This window comes from Falco naumanni, chromosome 9 (assembly GCF_017639655.2).
Source record: "Falco naumanni isolate bFalNau1 chromosome 9, bFalNau1.pat, whole genome shotgun sequence".
Taxonomy (NCBI): domain Eukaryota; kingdom Metazoa; phylum Chordata; class Aves; order Falconiformes; family Falconidae; genus Falco; species Falco naumanni.
In genome coordinates, this window is record NC_054062.1 from 4,914,297 (window position 1) to 4,938,337 (window position 24,041).

The 24,041-nt window shown below is 47.0% G+C and overlaps 1 protein-coding gene across 7 annotated transcripts in view; it reads right to left on the minus strand.

Moving 5' to 3' along the window:
* Positions 1-1,137: 1,137 nt before the first annotated feature.
* Positions 1,138-24,041, minus strand: part of LOC121093770 (discoidin domain-containing receptor 2-like) — a 63,102-nt gene continuing 40,198 nt past the window's right edge. For 6 of the 7 annotated variants that reach the window (XM_040606611.1, XM_040606613.1, XM_040606614.1 and 3 more), the window contains 13 exons: positions 23,732-23,879; positions 23,417-23,522; positions 20,541-20,727; positions 17,037-17,283; positions 15,970-16,062; positions 15,294-15,451; positions 14,859-15,054; positions 13,379-13,623; positions 10,789-10,910; positions 10,215-10,412; positions 7,238-7,472; positions 4,839-4,988; positions 1,138-3,632 (listed from right to left, as the gene is read on the minus strand). In XM_040606611.1, the coding sequence (XP_040462545.1) occupies positions 3,492-3,632; positions 4,839-4,988; positions 7,238-7,472; positions 10,215-10,412; positions 10,789-10,910; positions 13,379-13,623; positions 14,859-15,054; positions 15,294-15,451; positions 15,970-16,062; positions 17,037-17,283; positions 20,541-20,727; positions 23,417-23,522; positions 23,732-23,879 (2,226 nt within the window). In that variant the 3' untranslated portion in view covers positions 1,138-3,491. Of the gene's footprint in view, positions 3,633-3,961; positions 4,019-4,838; positions 4,989-7,237; positions 7,473-10,214; positions 10,413-10,788; positions 10,911-13,378; positions 13,624-14,858; positions 15,055-15,293; positions 15,452-15,969; positions 16,063-17,036; positions 17,284-20,540; positions 20,728-23,416; positions 23,523-23,731; positions 23,880-24,041 lie in introns of those variants that run through there. The other variant, XM_040606615.1, reaches the window with a different exon arrangement.

A 24,041-nucleotide genomic window follows, 5' to 3' on the forward strand; every position in this document is an offset into this window, starting at 1 on the left:
TCACCGCGCTGCAGTGTGGGGCTCAACCCTCCGCTCCCTCGCTGCCCCCCGGGCGGGCTGTTGGAGGACGCAGTCCTTCGCTGCCTGGCTTCATGCAGGATGAAGGCTGCTCCCACTCCCAACGCCGCCTGGTCATGCTGTCGTGTGCGCGGTGGGTTTCACCCCCCCAGCTGAAGGCAGGCCCAGAACATGGGTCTCCTCTTTACCCAGTGGCCACGGGTGGCCAGTACATCCTCAAGTTGAAGACCACTGTGCCTGTTCACACCAGCGTCATCTCCATCAACTACAACTGCAGCAGCAAACCTGGTTCATTGCCAGAATCCCCCTATGGCCTTGAAGAGCCCGGCCACATGGCTAGCAGAATCATTTTAAAGTTTCAAAGCTACTAAGCAGCAGAGTATACAAGGGTTGTTCACATGCACTTGGTGCCTACACTCCACCCAAAACTGTATCTGAGGACATAAAAATGCTGCCCTTGGTGCCTAAACACTTTCAGATCTGGAACTTCCAGCCCTTTATAAGTGAATTTGAGGTGGTCCAGACATCTAAGCTCTAATCAGGGGCAGACCTCTCCAGGTCTGCAGGGTGGATGGGGCTGTGAGGGGATGATGGCTTTGCTCAGAGGTGCACAGGGCAAGACACAGAGGTAAGAGACACAAAATGCAGCAAGGGGAAGGCCCACAGGACATAGGGAGAAAATTCTCCTCCATGGGAGCAGCACAGCCCTGGGATAGAGTGAGGGGAAGTGGTGGCATCTCCATCCTTGGAGATTTTCAAAGCCCAGAGCACCCAAATGGAGCTCTAAAGTTGGCTCCGCTTTCAGTAGACAATTTTATAAGAGACATAGAAAGGTTCCTCCCAGCCCAGATCTTCTGATTTTAACATGAAGACATAAAAATTGTTACTGAAATGCAGCACCATATTCACAGCCCCAAACAACGATCCCAGACTGATCCAGGTCCCACCAGCCCCTCCCCAGCACTCCCTTCAAAACTCGTCCCTTTGAACAGCCAGTGGCTGCTCCTTCCAAACCTGGGGGTCACACACAAACCAAAGAGCTACTGAACAACCACACCAGGATCTCTGTCCTCAGCGCAGACACCTGGGTGAAAAAGTAGAAATTCACTTTTGTCAAGGTTATCATTAGAATTTATTGATATGAGAGAAACTTCGTATGTCAACATGTCAGCGGAGGAACAGCACATCCTGACGTAACAGAAGTACAAAGCCCATCCAGGTGACATTAAGCACTCTGGTATCTCTAAACTCTGAAGTGCAGGAGATCATGCGCATGGCTGCATGTGACTTGGGTACGTTTTCTGGGACAGAGTAGAAATATTCCAGAAATACAACCAGCGCGTGGTCTGCCAGCCACCAGTGCCCAGCAGGCTGCAGCAGGACCACGCTGGCCTTTACTCCCACCACCCAGCTCCCGACAGACAGCACACACGTGGAACGGCAGCTCACTCTGGGCCCCTCTACTCAAAGGGGAAAACACAAAACCCATTTGGGGGCAAGATTCACGTGAGCCCACGTAGCCCTTGCAGGGAAACGAGAAGACTTGGACCCTCTGGCTCCTTAGCACGTAAAAGGGGCTCAGAGGACCAGCTCGGATGGAGACACCTATGCACAGCCACAGGAACCCCCCCCCGGGTCTGCAGCAGCACAACCTGGGCATAGTCCTACCAAGTGAGCTGCAACTGGGGAGCTTCCCGATGGAGTACACCCTGCCCAGGGAGCGGACACAGCCACGCTGCACTCCATCCTGGCATCTGCCAACTCAGAAGCAGGCTTTTTTCTTTCAACATAACAATCATCCTCATATTATAACTGTTTTGACATTCTCTCAGCAGTGCCCTCTTACAGAACTCATAGCACAAACAGCCAGTCATACTACGCTTGTGGCTAAAATAAAAATTATCTTTATAATTTTTACTGGAAATATATGCTATGCTGGATGCTGTTTAAAAAAAAAAAAAAGTCAAGTGCTGAGCTTTCATCTTCTCCCAGCTTATGAACTACTTGGTTTGGTCCTAAGGATCTGGCTAAATGATTAGAGAGGGAATAGCAGAGTATTCCCCAGGCACCTGGTAAATCCACAATGGATTTATTGTAGAAATGAGCCGAGTTCTCTAACTCACTCCAAATGGATTTCAGAGCCCTCTAAAACCCTCCAGAGAATGAGCCGTTTGTGACACGACAAACAAAAAACAACCCCAAGTCCAATGAGTAAATGGTCTTGCACTGTGCAGGGAGCATCCGAAATAAAACACAATCCCCAACTAAGAGGATACGTCACCCCCATCTCCCGCTGCCAGGTTTGATCACTGTGACAACAGAGCCTGGACCAAAGCACATCTGCCTGGCCGACAGCACTAACCCTGCTGCAGGTCTAAGAGGAACCGCTCACGCTGACGGACGTATCTGTGTGTGCGCACACGCGTGTGCCAGGGGACGACCCGTACTCTGCTCCTTTTCCTCTCACGTGAGCTACAACAAGTGACATAGCGGGTTCTGCTCTCAGCCATTCTGCTTCACCAAATCTAAGTTCCCTCTGCACATGTAACAGCATTGACTTAGAGATCTCATATTAATGGGTAATTATACAGGATTAATTGCACATCAGTCCATTGTGGCTACAAGTTCATTAGGCTAATAAATCTACATAGTGACAGTAGTACAGTATCAGCTACTTTTCAATACAAACTCCCTACCCTAGCCTTAATTTGTAGGCCAAAAGAAGATCTTCTACGGCAGTGACCTTCCTATGACCTTTAACATTCATTTTCAAAATTTTTTTTCTAGAAAAAAAAAATCCAGTGTGGGGAAAACGCACATATATAACAAAAGCAGTGCTTAACAACCACAGGAAAAAAGAACATTATCTTGGACTCTTGTATCAGCATCCTCCGTAGACCCTGGTAGCGTTACTTCCAAAGGGTTGCTAAATGCTCCGTCAGTTCTCAAGTCCGTTACACCACCTCCTAGCTCTAGACATTTCTAGTCTCTCACTATACATATTGTATGAAGCAAGAGCGTACAGAAACACTTGCTAATGTGCACAAGACTTCCATTTGATTCAATGGAATAGTTTTAGATGACCGAAGTCTTTACTTCTAGAAATCTGGTCGTGAGTGGTAGCGCTCTCACCAGCCGGTAGCTTTGTATTCCACCCAGGAGAAAGCTCCAAGTCCCTCCAAGTTTTACTCATTCGTTTTGCCCAAAAGGTGTACGGGTATCTAGTAAAACCCCTCTCACAGTATTCCCAGGAAATGATTCAGAAGAGGAGATGATTTGTCAACCAAATGAGATCCTCTGGTCCTGTGTGTCAGACCATGGCCAATAGAATGAGCAGCTGCCATGGACATCTCAACTTAAATACGGTCCAGCCAGGGGAGGAGAGCAAGGTGGCCTGACCATCTTCCCATGAGGTACAGGCAAAGAGAGACCAAAGGCACTCTGTTCTCAACAGTTCGTCTCTTTCTCTGGAGTCAAATGTTTGATTCCATTTGTTCCAGCAGGAAGTGGTGAATCATGTCAAAAGTGGGACGATCTTTTATATCCCTGCTCCAACATTTCAGCATCAGGTCAAACACAGGGTTAGGACACAGAGGAGTCTGGGAGAGATAGATCTGGAAGGAAGAAATTTACAGCTATTTCAGTGGTTTTTCGTGAAAGAACTGAACGTTTACTAAGTTAACACCAAAAAGACAGTTTCACTCTAGGTTTACGAGACAGTCATCATGCAATGTTTGAAATCCATTAAGCATGAATCTGGCAGCGCAGTCCGGATGGAGCTTTGACGCCATCTCAAATGGCACCGCGGACACTTTGCCAACTTCTCTGATGAGCTGGTCACAAAACAGTCCTTTGTCCCCCAGGAAACATGAATGCTTCAGAGCAGACTTATCTTCCAGGTGACAGCAAAACACAAGCCAAAACCAAATTTACCACAATAAAATCCAAATACTTTCACTCACCGTAGACAACCCATGAGGCTTTCTAAGCATCGTGTCAGCTTGTTAGCAGAGACAGAAAAAACACCTTTTAGAGCTTATCTAAAGCACAGCTTGGCAGAACTTCCCCCCCCTCTCATTTCAATACATATCTTTTAGGCTCTTCAGTAAATCATTAGTATTTGGGAGACAGTGAATAAAACCTCCCATCATTTTATTCCCCTTAATCCTTTAACTTGTTTAGTGCTAAAGGCGATTTCTGGGAGAACAGCGGTGTTCTGAGCTGGCACGCCACTTTTTTGGGCACAGTGATCCTCTGTACTGAGGGGGTGTGATTGTCCTGCGTCATCACTGGTATCTACTGGAGGCAGCAGCAGTGGAATGCACAGTCCTGCCTCGGAGTTAGTAAGAGAGGACAGTGACACGGGAAAGCCCTTCAGCAACTAGAACAAATGTGAAAGGCTTGTTCAGGGAGTATTTAATTCCCTGGGAACTAACTCCTCCTTCCCAACCTCAGCACGTGCTTTGTCTGTCAGAGAAAATGCTAGTAGGAGAGAGATCTGACAAAGGAAAAGAGCAAAAGGGCTGTGCAGGAGAGCCCAGAAAAGCTAAAGAGGACAGACTGAAATAGGAGCAGCTTATAATAGGGAAGAAGCACTGGACAGAGCCAAGAGATCCCTCCAGAGGGACTCCAAGAGACAAAAGCCAGTGCAGTGAGCCCAGATAAAGGGAGATAAAGAGAGGAAGGATACACTCAGAAGATGAGTAATAGAAGCAGAGTCTTCTGCAGGTGATGTAAGGCCACCCTGAAGGCCCTGGAGAGATCCCACCTGGATGTGACCAGGGTAACTCAAGAAGGAGAGATCACGTTTGCTTTCTTACCTGCCTGCCCTGGCTCCGGAAGAACTCTCCTGTGTTCTCGATGACTTGTTCATCTGAGAGGAGGCTGTAGGGCTGCTCCTTACACAGTATGAACATCTCCCAGAGGGTGACCCCAAATGCCCAGACATCACTGGCTGTGGTGAACTTGCCCTGTGAAGAGAAAGGATGTTGTAAGCCCAGGTTGCTCACAGTGCACATTCAGCAAAAAACACTTCAGTCTACACCCTCTGCAGCTAAATCCAAGGATGCAGAATTCACACCTGGAAAAGTGCTCTGAAAATGAGACAGCAGAGCAGGTGACCTATGCTCAGCAATGCACAAAGGGACTGAGGTGTGACAACCGCTTTGTGGAGCAGGAGCAGCATGTCTGTGGGACCCATGGGACAGCTCTAAGAAGGTGCTGTTTTCACCAGGATAAACCTCTTGAAACAGGGAGCAAGTGTCAGATAAAGCCAGAGACTCCTGACCCTCCTCAGAAAGTCTGTATTTGCAGTAGTAGGAAAACAGACAGTGGCAGCCAGGCAGAGAGCTACTGCCTTCCTCCACCCAACACACAGCAGTGCAGCTCAGACAGGCCTTTGAACAGAAAGCAGAGCCCTCGGGGTGGAAACAGAACCGAAGCAGACTCGAGACTCTTAGAGAAAGGCTAAGATAATTTTCATTTTGGCACATGTAAGAAGCTGGTGACAGCCTGCTTGCTGTCCCTGTTTTCCGTCTTCAAAAAATGTACCCGAACTGGCCATGTTTGCAACAATGCGTTTCTGAAGATGCAAAAAGCAGCTAAACATTGCTAGAAAATAACAAAACACTGGGAGGTTGGAGGGCCTGTTTGGGCAGAAAACATCCAAGACCCAGATTTCCCAGGCTTATCTGGCAACCCCAGCAGCCTGTCAACGCTTGGAAGACATTCACACAAGGAAGATGGGAGTGACTTATGGTTTAGATGCAGCTGTAACCAGGAAAATAGGGTGAATTTAGGAAAGCTTAGGCCTATCAGCCTTTATAGCAGAGAATGACAATTCTTCCGGGTACCTGGAGCGTGTGTTGTAAGGAAGTTTAACTAGGTGATCTTACCAATTAGTCTGAGAAAGGAATAATTGGGCTGAACATTAAGGAACTGCCTCCAGACCGGGTGCATTTGGGCTGCTGAACAATGTCCTAAGGGGAGACAGCAGGACCCTTAAACACAAAGCAAAACCCCAACCTCAAAACCAGCCCTGGCACTCGAAGTTTTGTCCCTGCCCCTCTCAGCTTCCCAGCTAGGGAAATAAGCAGAGAGGAGGCAACTTCCTTACAGTTCCAGCAGGGATCCTGAATGCCAGGCACAGAAGTTAGGTGCCAGGCGAGGGCTGAGGGATGGGACACCATTCAGAGGGACCTGGACAAGCTCCAGAAGTGGCTCATGTGAACCTCACAAGGTTCAACAAGGTCAAGTGCAAGATCATGCACCTGGGTTGGGGCAACCCCGGTATCAACACAGGCTGGGCTACGAAGGGATCGAGAGCAGCCCTGCAGGGAGGGTCTTGGGGTGCTGGTGGATGAAGAGCTGGACATGACCCAGCAATGTGCGCTCACAGCCCAGAAAGCCAACTGTACCCTGGGCTGCATCACAAGCAGCATGGCCAGCAGGTCAAGGGAGGTGATTCTGCCCCTCTGCTCCACTCTTGTGAGACCCCCTCCCCCCCCCACCCCCAGTACTGCATCCAGCTCTGGGGTCCTCAGCACATGCAAGACATGGATCTGCTGGAGCGGGCCCAGAGGGGGCCACAAAAACGATCAGAGGGCTGGAAAACCTCTCCTGTGAGGACAGGCTGAGTTGGGGTTGTTCAGCCTTGAGAAGAGAAGGCTCCAGGGAGACCTTACTGCAGGCTTTTAGTGCTTAAGGGGGGCCTACAAGGAAGGTGGAGACAGACTTAGCACGGCCTGCGGCGATAGGACAAGGAGTAATGGTTTTAAACTAAGAGAAGGTAGACTCAGACTAGGTATAAAGAAGAAATTTTTTTTACAGTGAGGGTGGTGAAACACCAGAACAGGTTGCCCAGAGAGGTGGTAGATGCCCCATCCCTGGTCAGAGCCCTGTCCAACCTGACCCTGAGTGCTTCCAAAGTGATTAGTTGATGTCCCTGCTCACTGCAGCAGGGTTGGACTAGATGGCCTTTAAAGGTCCCTTCCAATCCAGACTATTCTCTGATTCTACAATCTGCACTGTATTTGCAAGGGCACACTCCTTTCCCAGGACAAGAGTTATGTCCAACACAACCTAATGGACTTCTTACCTGGGGCCATCTGTAGCATACATTTTGATGCTGTAATGACCGCTACACATACGTGTGTTACTGGTTTAGGAGCACAGTGAGAGTCAAAGGAAGGAACAGAAAATGGTTTTGTGCAGTCCCTACCAGGAGGATGCTTTCCCAGGCCATCCAGCGTATGGGCAGTACAGCTCTCCCCTGGATACGGTAGTAATCCCCACTGTAAAGATTCCTGCTCATGCCAAAGTCTGCAATCTTGATGGTGTAGTTGTTCCCCACCAGGCAGTTGCGAGTTGCCAGATCTCTGTGCACAAAATTCAGAGATGCTAAATACTTCATTCCAGAGGCAATCTGGGTGGCCATGTACAGCAGATTAGAGTAGCTGCATTAAAAGAAAACATAGGAGAAAGAAAAATCAGTAGAGTTCCCCACACTCAACTCTGTTGCATTTGATGTATTGCAGTGACCTGTCATTTTATTTTCTGCCATAATATTGAAACTAAACTGCCTAGTTTTAGGGCATTAACACCCTCACCTGCCAGGCTAAGCCAAGCTCCTGAGCTGACTAAGCAAGAACAGACAAGCTGCCCCTGAAATTCAGGGCCCTTAGAATGTGACATCCTGTAGGTTTTTATTATCAACTACAATATCGAGATTTTCAAATAGTTTATGTACCAAAGCACCAGCATTCCACAGAGACATAGAAAATTAGGCTGTACCATCTCAGAATCTCCTATCTTTAAAATACCAAGCTAAGCAGTTTTTAACACAGGCACCATGCTTACATAAATACATCACTTAACAGTAAAGAGAGCTTACTTTTTGTAAAAATACGTTTATTATAATACAAACAGATGCATTTTCCATTTAATATAATCTTCATTCCCCCATTAGCAAAATAAAGATAATTATTAATAAAGTTGCGTGATACACAGTACATCTGACTTTCAGCATTCTTCACACAATTATTCTGTGATGCTCAGCTCGTTTCCCACTGTGTGTGCTCAAACACTTCACATAACCGAGCACTTGACACAAGAAATCTAATAAAACGTTCACAGTATTTCTCCGATACAGGTCAGAAAAAGAAAGTCTTAGCCTCCTTCTCTTTGTGTTCTGGTGGCAATGCGGAAAGCACTACCATGTTATCTAAATTACAATAGCGTAATGCATCTAAAGATCACAGATCAGATATACCTATTCTGATCAACAGCTACGCTATCACTACAGCGATTCAGAGGCAGCCCCTCACCCCGGCAGGAGGGTCCAGGCACCATTTCCCTCCCAGTCTTTCAGCATGGTGAGTGTCACAGCTCAGCCAGGTGGCATAGCCCAGTCCCACAGCCAGCTCGATGTTTCTCCTGATGTGGGGGGTCCTGCTGTGCCCCAGAGAAGGAACTTTGCCACCCACTTCTACCTCGATAACCTGATTGTTGGCTTGCCACATAGGAGTAGGCAGAGTCTCCAAGATCCTACATTCTCCCGTCCCTCTGCTCCGTTGCCGTTGTCTCCCTGCCTAGGCTGTTGCTCTTGCCACCAAGAAGTCCAGTCTCTCCTGGTCCACCTGCACCCTGGCAGGGTCCTGCCAGCAGCTACCTTTTGGCTGCCTGCCCCTCCGCTCAGCAGCTCTGCAGGGCTCAGCCTGCGGCTCTGCATGGAGGGGCAGGATGGGAGACACTCCTCAGCCAAGCCATCGATTTGCCAGACAGCCAGAGATGCAGCAGGGAGATTCATTTCAAATACCGAAGAGCCATAAGGGCTTAAAAACATGTGATGTGTCTGCAGGAAAGGGCTGGTCACCACATTTGGTGCACCAAATATCGGGCTTGAGACAGGTGGGATGGTTGGACCTCACCACATCAACTAGACACCCACAGGCACCGGCAGAGACAAGCTGCACTCTTTGGCAGCAGGATTCATTTCGCTCTCAGTAAACAACTCCTGTGTAGACAGATATCCGAGCTAGCTGCACCGCCCTTCCTTTGATGTGAAACCGTATCTGGCTGGAAGGGACAAAAGGAGAGGGCTGGAGGATCAGCTGGAGAGAAAGAAAAACTACAAGTAGAGCCAAGTAATGGAAACCAAGGAAGAATAATGTGAGTGACAGAGCTGAAGTCAGATGAGAGGTGAGGAGATGAAGAAAGGACAGTTTAAGGCTTTGGCCAAGAAACAAAACCGCAAGTCTAAAGGTGAAAGCTGTTTCAGATGTGCAGAAAGGGCAGGAGACCGGAGAGAGCAGGAATATGTTCCTACTCAGATGCAAATCCTCTCCCATCCTACCATTCCTGGTGTCATGACTGCAGGGTGCCAGTTCAGCACTCCCAGACAGGACTACTGACCACTGCCAGCTACCGGCACAAACACTGGTGTTGTCTCATCGTGGCGAGACCCAGCCATCCCCTGTCCAGTTCACCAACAGAACTGGCTCTGCCTAACTGCCTAGTTCTTGAACAACAAATAAATCTGAGCCTTTGGGGAGGTACCTGCCAAAGGCTAAGCAACACGGCAGCGCTGAGCAGTGCAGGTTTCTTTATCACGCAGACTACATTAGTGCTACATACAAGTCTCCTCTGAAGGAACATCACCTGCAATAGAGATGCTTTGTTAGATTTAATGCTTCCATACAGGAGGGAGATAAGAGCCACCGCTGACAGAAAATGGTTTGCCAAATATTCTCCTTCTGTTGGCTGATTAAATCTTGCCTCAGTGAAGCTTCACATAAAACCGTTCACGTAGTATTTTTTAGACGTCCAAAGAACATATGAACTTTCTTAAAAGCCGAAGAGACATTCTGGATTTGCATCCCAAAATTCTTGCTGTAATGCAACTGGCTTCCCATATTAATGAAACATTTGATGCAAGCCCACTAATACAAACAGGTGGTCACATCAGTAAACAGTACATCTAAGATTGTCACGGTGACCAGAACAGCCCACAGCCAGGGACACTTCATGGGACAAGACCTCCAGAGGTCTCAAGAACAACCTCCCACACAAAGCAGGACTAGTGTCCACAGCATGTGGCACTAGTTGGGCTGGAAGAACGTCACTGCCCAAAAGGCACAGCAGATGCAACTGGTAGCTCTGGACTGTTATTTGTCCCAAAGATGGGCAGCTCCTCTTACCTGACGCAGGGAATATTGTTTGAAATGGCAAATTTGCTGTAGATCTCCCTCTGCGACAGGAACTGATTGAGGTCTCCATTTTCCATGTACTCTGTTATCATGCACAGTGGGTCATCACGCACACACACCCCCAAAAGCCGGATGATATTTGGGTCCTTCAGTCGTGACATGATCTTGATCTCCTTCAGGAAATCATTTCTTGTAAAACAGAAAACAGGTTCAAATCCTGAACTATTCCTTTCTCCAAGAAAAGCAGAAGTGGCATGTAAGAAAACCTCAGTTCAGAGACATTTACACTTCTGCACACACTACGTTTGAAAGCTGGTTCTGTGCTTGTGTTCAACGTTGACCCCTTCCCCAGCAAACAAGACTAACAGAGCATTTCAGTTTGATGTTGCATCTATTCCTATCCCTCACTGCCCACCCACGTCCTGTTCCTTACAGGAACACACAGACCATGCACCGGAGACACATGGCACTCTTACAAAAGTCACCAGGGTTAACCTATGTCAAACTGTTGCTTGGGGAATATCTGTTTTTCTTCAGAGATCGTAAGCCCTGCAGATGTGCTTACCTGGCTGTTTTGTTGACATCTGACCTCAGCATCTTCACTGCTACGAGAACTGGCTGGTGAGTGAATTCTGTAGATGAGACTCCCAGGAATTCCGGCAGGCCATCAGCTTCACAAAGGTGCACCTGTGGGGCAGAAGGTAGAGGCAACTATGAGACCACGCACAGGCAGAAAACCGCAAGCAAACAACATCACACTGAAATCCCGGCTTGGTCACCGCTGGCAGAATGACCAAGTGAACGATCCAGTACAGGTGACGCTGTTCTGATCAGAAACAGCCCACAGGCTGACCCTAGATCTTGGGCCAAATGGGTACATACGCTATGCAGCCCATGATGCAGGAACACATGTGGATTGCAGCCTGATGTCCCCAGCACACCCATTTTCCTGCACACGTGCAGACTGGTGCAGTAGACTGAGGCACTCAGATTTGCCTGGCAAGTACAGGAGATGTTCAGGAAGGTCACTGGCCTGAAGTAGTCTGCTTTACTCTGCACGTGCATGCAGACAGCATGGCTGCAGCAGGTTTGGCATGTACAGCACAGAACAGCCACACAAGTCCAGAACTGCCCGGCAGTCTGGCTTGAGTCACTGCTCAAACTTAACTGAGGAGCATCCAGGAATTACAGCTAACTATGCGAAGTCCTCTAATTCCCAGGAAAAGAAGCGTGTGCATGATATGAACATCTCTCCTTTGAGCATACCCAGAGACGAATACTCTAAGTACACAGAATTCCAAGTTTCTTCAGATAAATGAAGATATAAGATTACTGCCAGGATTGTATAAGCACTGACAAGACACTTGCTTAAGAAGTTACCAGAACGCATATTCCAATGGACAAGAGATGCTAGGGTGGGGAAAGCAGACAGACTCAAGTGTGCAGGACAGGAGAAGGGGAGCAGGCTGGATGTGTCCGTCAAAGACTCGCAGGAGTGAGGGGAATGTAACGGAAGCCTAACAAATTTTACATGAAGAAAGCAGCAAGAACTTACGTGACTAGGATGGTGAGGAGAAAAAGGAGACAGCATAGAAAACACCACAAACGCACAGAAGAGAAACACAAGTACAAAGATGCTGCTGCAGTTACATGGCAAATGAAGTCTGCTGTGGTAAAGGTGTAGTCATGAGACTAGGAACAGAAAACAGCCACAGTACTAAGTGCAGGTGATGTGTCACTGAGCCCAGGGAGTGGATGGTTAGGATCAAGGAAGAAAAGAGACTGAAAAGAAAGGAAGCTCTGAGTGGAGAGGTGAAAAAAGTGATGAGCCATGTTTCTAGAAGCAAGGCTGCACACTAAGCCAAGAGCAGTGGAGCAAAACATATGATGACAACTAGTTTGGTAAAGACTAAGAAGGTGAGAAGAAGAGATGGGAGAATGTGATGCAGCACATTTAGAAAAGTGAGGGAAAGCGATGTAAGGAAAGGAGCAGATGCTGAATCAATCTCAGAGGACAACGGAGATGGGAGAGCCTAATGGCTGCTGTTTGACAACACAAAGGAGAAGGAGAAAGCTTTGACAGTTACTAGAAGGACAGGAATGAGAGGAAGAGAAACCAGAAGCAAAACAATGAAAAAGAAAAAAGCTTCTTTCACTTTTGGAGCATAGCCCAGGACAGGATCCAGGCAACAGCAGAAGGGGCTACACTGACAGCCAGGTGAAGAGGCTGAGGATGTCAGCACCTCCGCAATACAAGGAGCGATCCAGAAAGGAGTGGGACAGGGAAGGGGCTGGGGTAGGGAAGGTGTGCCGTCAGAAGGGACATAAGGTTGAGCACATCACAGAAGAGGAAGCATTCAATAAAAGGTTGTGCTTTGCCAAGATGTGGTAGACAGGCAGAATTTAAGGCTGTGCATGAGCAAAAGCTGGGAAGGAAAAGAAGAGTCGAAAAGTGGGAGCAGGAGAGTGGAAGACCTGCTCAGTATGGAACTAGGAATAGTGTGGAAATGAAGCAAGGAGAGAAGAAAAGGCAAGGTGAAAACATTCACAGCTTTAAAGGAGCTCAAGGAATAAAGAGAAACCTTGGCAGATGACAGATGCATGTATCATGCTGCCCGAGGCTTCTGACACAAACCAGGGTCTGAGCAAGCAGCAATTCTAGAGAACATGTGAGGGCATCGCCACACTTGGGAAGTCTGTCTTTGCTTGGGTCAGCGTGCAGAGCCCCACCAGAACCTCCAGCTGTTAACAGGAAAGCTGTTTTTACAGCTAGGATCAATCTGTCTTGGCTGGAATCACTGCTAGAGTTTTTAAACGCACATTTGCATGTATGTCCCCATGGAAGACCATAAGCCAGTCTGAATTCCCATCCCCAGGCCTCTTCTGTAAGCTCATGAACGGGGATATAGACAGCAAACAGAGGCAGTTCGCAAAGTTCACCTGTCGAGAAAGATTCACATGGTACCAAGCAGCAGCCTCACAGCGCAGAGCTGGGCTCTCTGAAGCCTACCCTAAGGGACATCAGCTTTCCCCAAGAGCAAAGACACATATTCCATAAAATGCTGGTATGCAGAACCCTCAGCCCTCAAGTATGAAGCAGTGCCAGAGGGGCATCTCCTTTCTGTTGGAGGAAAAGTGGAAGAGAATGGCTGTACCTCTCCAAACTGTCCTTCTCCCAGCTTCTCCTTGAGGCGTAGCTGCTGCCGCGGGAATTCACCCACCGAGATGTCCTTCTTGGTAAGCGAATCCACAGTGAGGGCTGGGACAGCGTACATGTTGTTGCCAGTCACACCTTGCAGGTGGACGATATCTGTTTCGGCATAGTGAGGAACATTGTTCTGAAAGCCTTGGTGAGGTGTCGACTTGGTCAGGTCAGGCTCAGCATAGTCCCCACTGCACACTAAGGGGAAACCAAAGATAGGTGGAGTCAGACACATTCACTCCCTTAAAACCAGTATGGCCCATTCCTACCATGGAGAGGCTTCCAGTCCTCTCGATCCTGCAGACCTCTGGGAATTCAGCCTAGCCACATGGCTACTACCTTGTACCAAAGTACACCCAGATGGAAGACTCTGCTTTGGTTTAACTAGGGCTTAAACCAGAACAAGCCACGCTTCTGCAGACACCAGAATACCTGTGAGGTGCCAGTGAACTAGCATTAGACAGCTGCCTGCTCTATCCAGTTGAGCGCTCAAGCTCCTGCCCAGACATGGAGACATGAGTGTGAAGTGATTTCCTGTTCCTGATTCACCCTGAATATAATCCGTTTCCCTCACCTGATGCAGGGGTGTTTGCAACATCAAACCTGCTCTGGATTCCTTTCTTGGTTGAAGTTTCCATTTTCCACGTCCTCTGTTAGCATGCTACGTTACCTTTTTCAGCTTATTCACATCAATACCGTGGGACAACTCTTTATATAACTCCCTGTATGTTCAGTATTACACAGAACATTCGTTCTGCTTCAAATTCACATCCTGACTCAATCCAGATCTGTCTCCCTGTGTAGTGTAATGCTGGATCTTAGCACCCTGTCAGTGCTTGAGGAATGCAGCACTGCTCTTCCATTCGCTGATCAGCCCTGCCATCACCGAGTACAAAACACTACTGGAAAGTTCCCTTCTGCCCGAGTCCAAAAGCTCCCCAGGGGTTGGAAGCCAGGGCACCACTGACAATTCTCTGCTGCATCTCCCTCTGCTTTTTGTAGGGGAATTTCAAAGGGCCCTTGCTGCAGGAAAAAGTGTTAAAGGTCTCAGCCAGCCAGTCTGGACAGCACAGGAGTGCTGCAGGCAGTGACTCCACTGCCAAAGCACCAATGAGACAAAGTACGTGCGATTGTTCCGATTGCCAAAATTGAGCTCCTAAAAGGTGACCTGGCTAACGTATAAACACAGTCTTCAAAGGGAACAAACAAAGGCCACCACCCTCTAATGGGGCTGATGCTCCATCTGCCAAAGTCACATGCTAAAAAGTTTCCGAGCTCCAGAATATTGTCTTAGGATCCCTGGGTTAGTATTGTATTGCATAGGAGTCAGAGAAGATTACTTAAGACACTGAAAAAAGTGGCACATTGTAAAGATCTGAGAGAAATAGTGAAAGAACAAATGCCTAGCTTCTGGAGACTGATGATGACATTACCTGAATCCTCTGCACTTTGGGAGAGTTCTGGAAGCTTTTGGAGCAGTGTAGCTGGCTGGTGATATTCCAAATCCAGTGGAAAAGCACGTTCATAAGTGGGATTTGACTGGTGGATCTGGGTCTGGTTGTTGGCAATAGTGTAGCTGTAGAAGGAGAGGCGAACTGTGGCATCCTCCTCCAGGATTCGACGCGGGGCCTGCAAAAGAGAAGAAAAGTGCTGAGGCGATGCTCAGTTAAGTAATGTATTGGCTGCAACCGCAGCAATTTCCAGTAACATCTTGGATAGGGCTGGCATCCTCCCCTGCTGTGAGGACAGGGTTTTCGCTGCTCTATGGAGCTGTGGAAAGCCTGTGCTTTCCACATAATTCTGAGCTCATTAGAGTTAATGCTTATTACTGAACTTGTGTTTGCAAAAATAGCCCCCCACTGTATTACCTTTTCCAACCTTTTTTGAACATATTGCTTCCAAAGAATAATGACTATAATCATCAGGAGCAGTAGAATAATAGCCACAAGGCAGCCCACAAGGATGGAGGTATTGGAGTCATCTGCTTTCTCTCCTATCCAGGTGCTGGTTACAGATGATGTGGTTTCTGCAATCACAGAGGCATGAAGAAGAATCCGAAGTTAAAGCACAGGTTATCTGTGCTGGCTAACGTCCTACATGTCCCTTCCTACAGTCTGGTGCAGGAAAGATCTTAGGCAGCTTCCTGAGCATTAATACTAGCTGTATCCACATCTTACTCTTATCAAATTCTCATTTTGAGGCTCACAGCTAAGAATTGTGCAGAGGACTTCTGCAACCAAAGACTGTTCTTTGTGTTGGAACAGATTCCTGCAAAGGATCCATATCAGAGCAGACAGCTTTCGGAGTTTCACTGGCTGCACATATGCCTTCAGCCCACTTGCTCCGAGGCAGCCTTGGCCAGCTGAGGGAAGAAGAAATAGCTGAGGCTCAGAGGACTGTAAGATGCAGCCCTGTGCGCAAGGGCAATAACCAGGCCATACCCAAATCTCCAGAAACAGAGGAAAAGACCATGTTAACTACGATGTTACTGTGAAGTCCCCAACACTTGAGCTATTGGCATGGCTAAATAACAGAACTCCTTACCCCAGGTCCCCTCGGTAACGTTGCACTCTGTTTCCAGAAGATCCGTTGTGCTTGTGGCTACCGTAACAAAATTAGGATTCACGCTCTCCATGTCTGTGGGAAGGAAAGGAAGGTGTCAGTCCAAAAAATCTCCCTGCTCCTGCCAGCCGTCAGTGCAACCCCAGCAGCCACCCCTGCCTTCCCAAGCAGGTCACAAACAGCTCTAGATACCTGCTCACTCAGCACTTCCCAGCACACCTGTGGGAATGAGCCTCTGCACTGGGTGGCACGTACACCCTGACCACAGCAAACCGCCAGCATGTGCGGGATGCTCCCCTGAGCTTGGCCAGACACAGGGGACTGGAGCAAGGGTGCTTTTTTTTCCCCCATTTCAGCATGATTGTAAGAATCACCATCCCAGGCTAGACTGAGTCTGCCTAGTTCCACGTGTGACAGAGGGAAGCCAGGAGGGGCTGCTATCAGCAAGCTGCAGTCAGCAGCAGCAGCAATCCCACTCCCCAGGAATGCTCTCTCACTATAGCTGATTAGGGGCCTTCATGTAGGAAGCTACAGTCAGATCATTTCACTGTCAGTGCTGGCAGTTTTCTCCAAGACTCTTGTCCATTCCCTTCTAGAGCCTTTCAAAGCACCTCATGGCACTGACTTCTGCATCGTAGTTAAGACTTGATGAGAAAAAAAAAAATCAGCCTCTTATTTTTCGTAATTGCTAACTTAATCATCTGTAGATACACTTAAATTATTTATAACAAAATACTTGGTAAAGTAAAAATCAACCCCACAAGCCAGCAGGCAACTCTCTCTAAGAGGAAATGTTCTATAGTCCAATTTTTGGTTGCCCTGGTTGTGCTTCTCCACAAATGCATCAGAATCAGCCTGAAAAGTATCTGCTGTGGACTGGCCCTTTCTGCTCCTGCATTGCCCTTCCAGCACTTCTATCACCTCCTGCCTCCCATCACATCGCCCCACAGTGCCCTACACTCACATTAACCCCACATATCCCGCACCTCCACACCATTTCTTTTGCTTTCTGTGCTTTGCCAAATCTGCTTGATTGGAGGAATACTCACCTGACTGGAAGGAAATCTCGCTCATCATCATCCAGGTGTCAGCAAAGTAGAAGCGGCAAAGTATGGCTTTACCTACACGCTGATTGAGGGGGACAGTCACAAACCTAGCACTGGGGTTTTTGTCATCCAAGACAGTTGCCACACCAACAGGTTCGGACTCCCAGTCTGCAATCAGGCGTGGTTTGAACAAACACTCCACCTTCTGGAAGATCTTCACCCCCTTGGAAAACATGTTGTTACAATGCACCTAGGAAGAAGAGAACCAATCAGTCAGACAGGAGAAAGTTTTACTGAAACAAATCAAACCTCAGGGATTTTCCATCCATGAAGATTTTCTATTTCTAATATTGCCCTGCATGAACACTCCTAACCCAGTATGACCAGGTTGGCTCCAGTATAGCTCCAGCCACTCAGTGTGCAATGAGAACATTTAAGCAAAAAGTTATCCGAAATAGCTCTTACCTTCAGATGCAAAAGCTACATTAATGGTCAAATTTAGGCAGGCTCTTCAAAAAGCCCATATAATGATCAATCAAACAAACCCTGTACTGATCTGAGGCCTTACAGACCATTTCTCCTTGAACATATATCCTGAAGAGGGGAAAGAAAAACCATGCATGGGCTCTAGCTTCTTTTTGCATATGCTGTAGGCTTTCTGTCTAAGCTAATTTCTTCAAAAAAACAGTACAAGCTCGAGAAGATGTTCCCCCAACACACAGCAGCTTTTCTGCTGTGGTTGCACCTTGAAGACAACGAAGGATCCAAGTTTTATGAAGACCATTATGCAAGCCTGCACCCATTAACCTCTGCTGATAGCTCATCATCAGGTTGTCCCTGCTGCAACAGCACCACTGACTTCGCTGATGACGTTGGAATTTAGACTGCAATCACTGTGCTGCCATGTCAACATCTCACTAGAACAAAGGCATCCTCTCTCATCTCTGAGTTACAGCTCCACATAGTCCACTTCCACAGTAACAGTTCACAAACTGCTGTCAGGCTGACTTCACACCTCCCTCTCTATTTGGGAGGTTTAGTTCATCCTCCCAAGAACTGGCAGCAGCTTGCTTCCCCCTGCTCTTGGGCTGCACCCAAACCAAGAGGCTTCAACATCAAAGTGACATCTCCATCTTCCTGGGTTGTGGCACTGCAGACCCATCACCACCAAACACCAGGCACTCTCCCAGGCCTTCAGCACTTCCAAAGCAGGCTTCGGGAGGAGGAACAAAGTTGGTAAGGATCCTTTATACTGTTCCCCTGCCTGCCCTCAATACAAATCCTGCCCCTGTGCCTTTTTAAACAAACATGGCAGTTAAAGCTCTGCCACGCCATCCTGAAGATCTGGACCACAGTATCTTGGCACTATGGCCAGTGACCAGGAACCAGAAGCAGTAAGATCTTCGATATCCTTCAGGCTACTCCATTTTCATAGCCATGGTGGTCCAACCCTTCCTAGCAGCTCTAGAAATCAGTTCCTAATGACTGGAGTATTAGCAATGGTGACAACAAGTTTCCAAACCAAGTGCAGCTTTGAACCCCATTAATTGCTTGGCCTCTGCAAGGTCTCGCAGTGAATAGCAGTGAAGCAGTAATGAGGATGACAGGCCTGATGAACAGTAAGGAGACAAAAGAACGGTATTTGTGTATAATTAGGAACAGATGAAGCTTAGACAACATCATTCAATAAGGAGAACTAGTCATCCATAACAAGGCAGGAATGCTTCACGCCTGCAATATATGATTTGTGCTACATTTGGACCGGAGTTGGATAGGTTCGCATCTTGGACTGATACAGAGACACTTTCTATTCCAAATACCACCTACTAAGGTCTAATTTTATAATAAGCCTAAGTAATTTGCAATGCAGTTGCAATACTTGCTAACATTTATTTTTAATACTTTCTTGGATACTGGGGAAGTGCAGAGGACTGGCATAAAGCTAACAGGCAGGAAGATACAAGAAAGTATTTACAGACCACCTGGCCTATACAAAATAAATGCAAACAGATGACATTCAATAAATAATGAAGAATAATTTATGCTAATCAATACAGCTTTATAATGGAATACTAGACGAAGTAGCTATTTTTATGAGCTTATGTGTTTGATTGATCAGGATGGCTGTGTTTACATGACAGACTTTTGTAAGGCATTTGATTTACTCATTATATCATCTGACTCCAATTAGCATAGTATGAACTCACAAATTATACTGACTTGATTAAAAATTGTCAACTAGTAGGTCTTAGAAATTTTAAGGCACAAATTCTTCTCTAGGTGTTTTTCTAACCAGAATGTATTCCTAGATCAAGATTATTTGGTTTTTTTTTCAGTGATCTTAAAGAGACAGCAGAATTGCATCAATAAAATAAATTATGGGGGAAAAAATAAGCTGTTTCCTAAAATAATCTGAAGTTTTCATAACTGACTCATTTCAGGGTTGTGAACTTGGGAACAAAATGCAAGTGGTGCTTTTAACCCTGGACACCAGTAACTTTGAACTGACTTTCAGCATGATACCGAGGTCTTAATGAACACTGGCTCCCTGTCCGTTGGCTAGGACAACTAATATGATCACAAGATTCATAAACAAAGAAAAATTGTCCAAAAGCAGGAAACTGGTACCATTCTTTTATGCAGCTTGATGGAAAGCCTGCATCCAGTTCCAGTTTCTATACCTCAAAAAGTATACCGACAAAGAAAAAAGGACAGGAAGACAGCTACCAAAATGACCCTGGATCTCACAGGGAAGGCATTGAGAACTTCAGCCAACTTAGTTTACTGAAGCAAACATTAAGAAAATGTTTTAATCACAGTGTAGAAGCAGGAATATTTCTGAGAAGGCAGGTCTCTACTCTTGCCAGCAAAAGCAGGCTAAGAGCCAATGGTTGCAAGTTAAAAATAGACAAAATAAAACTAGGGTAAGTAACCACCAAAACAATTTACTTAAGGATGTGGTGGGTTCTCCTTCATTTGAAATCTCTACAAGAAAAGCCACCAATCCTTTTTAAAAGATTCTGCTGTTTACTACAAGCTCAAAGTTCAGCTCATCCTTTTCCCACGTGTTTAAGCAATTTCCCACAGCACAAGCACAGATTGAGGCATCCAGCAAAATTTTTGGTCAAAATGGGAACACAACTTTTTTTTTTCCTAACAAGATGGAAACATTCCTTTACCACAAGGGTCAGGCAGCCCCTACATAGTAAGTAGCCTACAACCTAAATCCACTTCAGCTGCCTAACCACCACTTCAGGTGTCTGCTTTTTATTTCTTTAAGCCAAATACTGAAAGGAGAGTGTCTGAGCTCTGGGGAGGCAAGTGCTCCCCCTGCTTTACCTTTCTACACTGGCAAACGTGGGACATCTGCTCAAATTCTGCCTATGGTGGATTCTGCTGCCAGGCACCTTGTATCCTCCTGCTTTGGGAAAGGGATCCAAAGGGGCAATCAGGAAGCACCCAGACCCAAAGCCTGTCCCAGGCTGCTGGAGAGGGACAACTGACTACCTTCATGGAGGTAAAGTTCCGTGGTCGGTCAAACTGGAACTCCATTTCAACAGAGCCTGTGCTGAAGCTCTCGTTCTTCCAGCCAACATAGTCATAGCCTGGCCACACACGGTACTGGTGGCTCTGTGTGAAGTCGTCCAGTCCTAGCACACCATCTGTCAGCTGGCCCAGACCGCCGTACAAATGCCTAGCAAGAAAGAACGAACAATGAGGCAGAATACCAGCCAGGAGAGCTCAAACATGAAAGCACGTGGGTCCTTCAGTTGGTACCAGGAAAACAGTTTATTCTGAACCTGTTCTGGACACGAACTCATTCCCTGTTCTTATGCAAGATCACATTTTGTCAGAGCTGGGCTTTTAAAATCTGTCCCTCCACAGGAAGAAACAGAAGCTTTTGCATTGATATCAAGCAGAACAGCAAAGCCAAACTACAAGCAGAGTCTCTTGAGAATGAAAACTGAGACTACAGAAAATGACACTGTACGGTCTCCAAACAGAGCTTTAATTGCAGCATTTCACCATGGAGCTGCATGGGAGGAACACTGCTCCGTCCTGTCCTGGGGGAACCAGCAGGGGAAGCTGTGCAGGCAGGCACAGAGAAGCAGGAAAAAGAGCAGTGAGACCATGGGCAGCTCACCCAGCCACAGCCAGTTCTAACTAGGATAACTGTTGGCATTGCTCCTTGTGCAAGAGGAGAGCGTTATCGGCTCCATTTCCACAGCCTTGCCCAGGACCCTGCCTCATTCCACCTCAGAATGCAGAGCCCATTGCAGTTTTCCAGCACTGTTCCAGAGTAGAAGATGCCAGATGTGGTACACTCCTGACTCACCAGTCTTCTGGGAGCCATCCTTGGCACGTCCCTTGTCCTACAGCAAGGAAAGCGCAAACAGTTCGGCTGTACTAGTGCCTGAACTTGCTCCCTGGACCGGTTCCCTTCAGCTGCCTCTAGGCAGTCTTCGTAACCCGGGCTGGGCTGCTGCTACATACGCCCGAAGCTCTGCAAGTACATTCCAAGTGAGCCCTCCTGCCACTAGGATTTGCACAGGTATGCATCTGTTTGAACTCCAAAACAGGATTAACAGCTGGAAGAGGCAGACTCCTGCTTCCAGGCCAGTCAGGCACATAACCTAGAGGTCACATAGTTTGAAAGAGTCCTTGCTTAGCACACTGGGGTTTGTGCCTACATCTGTAGCTCCCCGACACTCACCAGCTGACCCAGCTTCCTAAGTTAGTGCTGGTCAGCTAAGTGCAACACCTACATCTTTCTGCACGTAAAAACTTATTTTTAAAATATCCAATCCCTGCTATATCAATGCAGCTTGAAAACATCAGATATCAACATATAAAAACATCGTTACTCAGTATCTTGCAACATCCTACAGGCATGAATAATGTACTTTCCACCCTGTTATTTTAACATCCAGCATGATAGAACACAAACAAGTTTACAAAAATCACCTCTAAGCATAACAAAGCATTTAGGCAACAGTAAAAATCTTCTGGAAGTTAATGACAACTGAAACAGGACATAAAATGAAAACACCTTAAGTCAATGGGAGACAGCAGGTCACTGAAGAGACACTGTCAGATCACTTATCAGGCACATTCATGCACAGGCAGGGATATGCTGCCTCAAAACGATATCCATGCCCAAGTTTGTCTGAGGTTTCAAGCCATTGAAACACACTCAAATCTGTATTTATAGCAAAGAAAGCTGTTACACTAATGTCCGGAAGTTCAGCCAGTTATTTAACATTTCAGATACAGACCCTTAACTAACTCTGTTTCCATGAGTTAACTATCACATAAACCAGAGACACCAGAATGTCAATAACATGCTACCCTACCTAACTAATCTCAGTGATGTAAAAAGTTAACAGACCTTGTAATGAGCTGTCAAAATCCAGTTAATTATGGCTTTTTGACTCCAAATTGGAAAAGCATCATACCCAAGAAATCTTTAGATTGAGTAATCAGCCACCTTCCTCTCATACCACATTGGCAGTGGTGCCTCTGCCGATCTAGAGCTTCTCACAGGGAGTGATGCAGTTTTCCAAGTTGTTTCAAGTCCATCAGAGCTTTGTTTTCAAAAACAATATCTCAAATCTGTCCAGAAGCTCACAGGTATCAAGTGCAGGCCTAGAGTTCAGGTGTTGCGCACTTTCTCAGATGCCCAGTTTACCCTGGAGACCTCCTGCAACAGTTTAAGATGCAGTCTGCTAGAGAATGCATTTCAGATATCAAACTGCAAAAGCAAAGGCAGTGAAGAGGGCAAGGACCTTCAGCTGCTCCAGCAACACTGGGACTGCACAGGGAGAAGGTCCAGCCAGCTCTCACTCTCCAACCTGGGACAACAGAAGAGTAGCAGCACCTTAAGCTATGCAGTATCAATGACAGCTTAAGGCTATACCTGAACCAACAAAGAAATCAGTGCAATGAATATGGTCACAGTTAGAGAGCAAGAGCGATGAGGGCTTTAAAGCAACTAGACACATCAGGACTGCATCATCACATCACGTAAAGATGGAAGCTGTGAACAAAGACAGTACTGAGCTGTATAAGGACATACTCTTCTCTTTAAAGAGAAGTAACAACTTCCAATAACAAAAAAATTATTTCTTTCCTGCCAGCCTTTGTCTGCTGGAGGAAAATGAATCTGATGCATCCTGAGCCCACGCCCTCCTCTAAAAGAGCAACTAACAACGTGTCAAAGGGCCTGGACTAATGAAGCCATGATGCTTTGCGGAACTAGCAGGCTAGCTTACAGCTCTGAAGGTCTCAAAGTGTTTGGGATACAAGATACTGGGGACAGGGTAAGTAGGAAAGAAGAGATAATTCGCACAGTGACCGAGAGAGAACAGGACGACTTCTCCCACCTGCGCTCCTGGTAGCCATCATAGGTCGAGTCATTCAGATAAACGATGGGGAAGCCAGGAGCCGCTATTGTCCCTCCTTCAGGGATGCTATAGGATGCCAAACCATCTAAAAAAGAAGGCCATATACCTCAGAAACACAGCAGCAGCAGCCTTCCATCATCTCTGTCCATATGATCCTTTTATTTATGATGTGGACCAACAGAAGCAGTTCCATGGGCCTGGGATTCCCTCTGCATACGTGGGGACGCAGGTGAGTCCCAGTCAGCATTGCGTAAGGACTACTTTCCAGTGACAGGCATGGGAATCGCTACTTACCATACCAGACACAGCCATAGAGCTCCACCCTCATACAGACAGTCATTGGCATCTCTGTCACAGGAATCACCCGGATAAAGCGTGCAATGATGGGAGGCCGAAGATCTTTCAAGACCACGTCGTAAGTGTCGATGTTGCCTTGGATCACCTGGAGAAGAGAGATCCTTACCAGCAACTTCTCCCTGTCGTGTTGTTCATTTGTACAGTGGTGTACTTGCACCTTATCATTTGACACTGGGGAGCTTTCCCACGCAGTACCTGCAGAGGGTTAGCTGCTGCTGCTCCCCTCCGCCTACCTGGTACGTGGCTT